This window comes from Montipora capricornis, chromosome 7 (assembly GCF_036669925.1).
Source record: "Montipora capricornis isolate CH-2021 chromosome 7, ASM3666992v2, whole genome shotgun sequence".
Taxonomy (NCBI): domain Eukaryota; kingdom Metazoa; phylum Cnidaria; class Anthozoa; order Scleractinia; family Acroporidae; genus Montipora; species Montipora capricornis.
Window position 1 is genome coordinate 22,667,040 of NC_090889.1, and position 5,000 is coordinate 22,672,039.

At 40.7% G+C, this 5,000-nt stretch overlaps 1 protein-coding gene across 1 annotated transcript in view; it reads right to left on the reverse strand.

Annotated features, from left to right (window-relative positions):
• Positions 1–403: 403 nt before the first annotated feature.
• The window catches only part of LOC138056464 (Fanconi anemia group D2 protein-like), a 48,633-nt gene continuing 44,036 nt past the window's right edge, over positions 404–5,000 (reverse strand). The window contains exons 44-45 of the mRNA XM_068902269.1: positions 4,474–4,650; positions 404–951 (exon numbers count right to left, since the gene is read on the reverse strand). Of these exons, the coding sequence (XP_068758370.1) occupies positions 889–951; positions 4,474–4,650 (240 nt within the window). The 3' untranslated portion in view covers positions 404–888. The remainder of the gene's footprint in view (positions 952–4,473; positions 4,651–5,000) is intronic.

Consider the following 5,000-nt stretch of genomic DNA (forward strand, 5'->3'; position numbering starts at 1 on the left):
ACAAACGAAAATTGGATGTTCAAGAATCCCTGTATGAAAACATAGTAAAGAAACATGGCTGGGTATTTTTAATAGTGAAATGCAAGAGTTAATTTAAGGACTCTCGCGCTCATTGCTACTGCGCATTTTTTCGCGCATGTCACGCAAACGTCATGCATCGCATACCACGAAGTGAAGTACGATGCTAAAGGCGCAAAAAAATATTCCACAAGAATGGAATGTGAAAGCGTGTGGCATCATGGGATAGCTGTGGACCCAGGTCTTCTCGGAAATGTCAGGCAATGACGTGACAGTGCGAATGTACCATCGCTTTGAGAACTTCGCAGCGATTTTACTCTCTTGAATGCTCGGTGAACCCTATTTTTCTTTCCGTAGATCACTTCCTTTTCTGATTTTGTCCACATTTCACAGCTATTGAAAGTTTATTTTGAAAAACAATTCGTTATAAAAAAAATCGCGATAAAATAACATGACATAGTAAAAGCGAAATAGTTCCAAAAAACGACGACGTTTCGACGAAATCTTGTAAAAAATAAATAAATAATGGCAATTGATTATAGATACTAAAGGCACAATAGCTACAATAAGACTACAAGTTAAACAAAACGCTTAGCACGAATGGAAGCTGCTTGAGTATTTAAAGAAGGCTTGAGGTTTCTAATGAAAAAAACTAAACAATTGGGGGGGGGAGTAAGAAAACTTTCCTTTGAGAGGGATCCCTTTGTTTTCGCCAAGTAAATTATTGTAGTCTGGAGCTAACTTGCTCGCTCTAAATGTATCAGTATCCATTCAAACGAGGTGAACCCTGGCCTCGCTTTCATTTAAAGGCCAAGTAGCTGAGGAAAATGGTCAGGTTGCTAGGCGCACAACTGTAAAGTCAAGGGCTTATTAGAAACTTTCGCTGTATGACTGCTCATCTCCGTCTTTGGATTCGCTTTCTTCAGCGTCTTCCTAAAGAAAAAAAAAAGAAAACAACATCAGTTTGTTAACTAATGGCATCCCACATCACAGTATCACTTTTTTTTTTTCGCAAATTGCATCATCGTATCGATATGTGCTCCTTGTCAGTGGTTCTTCGCACACAGTTTCCTTATCACCTCCATTTCAATGCCCAATAGACCTTTTTGCAGATAGGGCGCGGCCATTTTGATTTCTATTGTTTCAAATAGTTATTATGGGATGCCCAGGGGGCAAATACATTTTAATTTGCCCCCTGAGCATCCCGTAATGTCTTTCGAAACAATAGAAATCAAAATGGCCGCCGTATCTGCAAAAAGGTCTATTGTAAAGTAGTGTATCATTTTGTCCCAAGCCGCTCTCGAAATTTAAACTTAAAAACTTTTAATACCCGCTGTAATTTTAGAGGCCTCTCTTCCTTCGGCCAAGTTTGTCGTTATACGGGACTTAAGAGTCCGTTTTGTATCATAGTTCGGAGAGCAATGAAAGATCAAACCAGTACAGAAAGCAGTTCAAATCACCTTGATCAAGACTGAAATTCAAATTTTGCGTAGAGAAATCACTAATTTGGGACAAAAAACATGAAACAAGATTTTGCTTGAGAAGCGAAGAAAATTAGACAACATGGAGGAAAACCTGACGGCGTAAAGTAAAGAACCAATAAACTCAACCTGCGTTAAGGCGACGAGTCCCGTAAACCAACATGGGACCGATTGGGACAAATTACGCAAAAAATTGTTGGTTTTCACTCACGTGATCAACAGCCATGTTTCTCAAAAAAAACAAAAGAAAACGTTTGCATAATAATAAAACTAAATTCCCCGAGGAATTGGTCGGGGCTCCAACATGGCGGCCGTTTCTTTGTTTAGGGGCTCCAATATGGCCGCCGTGACGTCAAATGAAAACCGAGAATACACTTAGGAGTTAACCGACGCAAGCGACAGGTTCTTAATATGTTCAGAGTTCACCTAATTAGATGTAGGCCGCCTAATTTTGACATCCAACAGGAAGTGTCCCTCTAAGTCTATTTGCTACCTATTTTCAGCTATAAGGTAAGGGTAAAGGTTAGTGTTATTTTTAGCTTAGTGGTAAATGCAGCTGTTTATCCTTAGGGTAAATGCACCCGTTTATCGTAAGGGTAAATGCAGCTGCTTATCCTTAGGGTAAATGCAGCTGTTTATCCTTAGGGTAAATGCAGCTGTTTATCCTCAGGGTAAATGCAGCTGTTTATCCTCAAGGTAAATGCAGCCGTTTATCCTTAGGGTAAACACACCTGTTTATTCTTAGGGTAAATGCAGCCGTTTATCCTTAGGGTAAATGCAGCTGTTTATCCTTAGGGTAAATGCAGCCGTTTATCCTTAGGGTAAATGCAGCCGTTTATTCTTAGGGTAAACACACCTGTTTATCCTTAGGGTAAAGGCAGCTGTTTATCCTTAGGGTAAACACACCTGTTTATCCTTAGGGTAAAGGCAGCTGTTTATCCTTAGGGTAAAGGCAGCCGTTTATCCTTAGGGTAAATGCAGCTGTTTATTCTTAAGGTAAACGCAGCCGTTTATCCTTAGGGTAAATGCAGCCGTTTATCCTTAGGGTAAATGCAGCTGTTTATCCTTAGGGTAAATGCAGCCGTTTATCCTTAGGGTAAATGCAGCCGTTTATTCTTAGGGTAAACACACCTGTTTATCCTTAGGGTAAAGGCAGCTGTTTATCCTTAGGGTAAACACACCTGTTTATCCTTAGGGTAAAGGCAGCTGTTTATCCTTAGGGTAAAGGCAGCCGTTTATCCTTAGGGTAAATGCAGCTGTTTATCCTTAAGGTAAACGCAGCCGTTTATCCTTAGGGTAAATGCAGCCGTTTATCCTTAGGGTAAACACACCTGTTTATCCTTAGGGTAAATGCAGCCGTTTATCCTTAGGGTAAATGCAGCTGTTTATCCTTAGGGTAAATGCAGCCGTTTATCCTTGGGGTAAATGAAGCCGTTTATCCTTAGGGTAAACACACTTGTTTATCCTTAGGGTAAAGGCAGCTGTTTATCCTTAGGGTAAACACACCTGTTTATCCTTAGAGTAAATGCAGCTGTTTATCCTTAGGGTAAATGCAGCCGTTTATCCTTAGGGTAAATGCAGCCGTTTATCCTTAGGGTAAACACACTTGTTTATCCTTAGGGTAAAGGCAGCTGTTTATCCTTAGGGTAAACACACCTGTTTATCCTTAGAGTAAAGGCAGCTGTTTATCCTTAGGGTAAAGGCAGCTGTTTATTCTTAGGGTAAATGCAGCTGTTTATCCTTAGGGTAAACACACCTGTTTATCCTTAGGGTAAATGCAGCTGTTTATCCTTAGGGTAAACGCAGCTGTTTATCCTTACGGTAAATGGAGCCGTTTATCCTTAGGGTTAGTGCAGCTGTTTATCCTTATTTGACGGGCAGCATTTTGGGGACACTTTGTGACGTTCATTGTATGTATTCTAAACATATCTGGCGACCGAAGGATAAAGGCCCGTTTAAACGGTTTCAACATTTGCTTCAAACATGCATTCAACACTTTGTTGAACCAAATGTTCGGTGCGTTTAAGCAGGTCGTCCAACATTGTTGAAAGCGTAAAAAACGTTGAAAGCTTGTTGAAAGCGTGTTGAATCAAGTTTAAATCACTTTGAACTCTCATTCAACATCGATTCGACTTTTCCTTTCTCCTCGAAAATGTTGAATGGTGCTGAAGCCGTTTGAAACACTCTGTTGAACAATTGTAGAACATACGCATGCTCACACCAGGCCGCAAAAGTCAATATGGCGTAGTTTATCTGGACGAGAGAGTCTGGTTTCTAGTTGTTAGTTCCTCGCAATCAAATTTCGCTAAACTATTGGTTCTTTTGTGAACACAGTATTGCAACGGTTTGAACGGCTAACGCACAACTTTGTTTTTGCGTGCAACATTTGTCCAAACAGGTATCGCTAACCATAACCCTTCATGATACAACTGCAGGGCTCGAAATTGCGACCAATACAGTCGCATTTGCGACTTCATTTTTCCCTTTGCGACTAAAACATCTGGAGAAGTCGCAAATTTGCGACTTGTTGTCACCTTCGCTCTTTCGAAACAAAAGGGTTAGCAGTTGCCACTTTTGCTAAAATAAATAAATACATAAATAAATGACAAAATTGTTTTGTTTCTCGCTGTGAATTTTCTCAGATAGCGTAATTGTAGAGTAATTTAGCTGCGATGTTACGTGCACAGCACAGCTCCATTCCTTCGATCATTCGCCATTTTCAGCGGTTTCTTTACACACAAGTATTGTGGGCTCATATTTGTTTGCTAAATCGCTGACAACACAATGCACCGTGGCGATTTTGCGACTAAAATTTGCGAAATTGCGACTAAATTTTCGTATCTTGTCGCAAAATTGCGACTGGATTTTTTCGTTAATTTCGAGCCCTGACAAGTCCCGCGGGATCAGCAAAGCGTGGTAGTCTAGGAATCCTAGGGTTTTCCCGAAGGATATTCTGAGGGGTTAGTCCATTTACCTCGTCGTCATCATCATCTTCCTCCATTTCTTCTTCATTATCATCATCTTCTTCTTCTCCTTTAGTTTCTTCAGTTTCCGTTGACTGTTGTGAGGATACCACCTCTCCGTGAATATCCCTGTTTTTCAGGTTTCCAAGCCAAAAGGCCTCATGACACTTGTTTAATGCGAGCATCGCCTAAAAGCAGAAAAAAAGTGCAGTAAATAACACAATTAAGCCGGATAGAGCTATTGGTGATTAAGGACGCAGCGAAGCAAATAAATTGAGCTGATTTAGCAACAGAACGGGAACGTCAGTGGCGACGGCACGCGCAGAAAAAACACCAAAGAGAATTCAGAATAGAATAGACTTCCACTCTTTTCTTTTCTATTCTAAATTCTCATTGGTAGTTTTGCTGCGCGCGACGTTGCCACTGACGTTCCTGTTCTGTTGCTAAATCAGCCTAATTTTCATGAGGGACGCGGGTTGTTTCGGGCTCAAATGCCGGTCTGGTGATAAAAATACGCTATATAAAAGAATAATATACG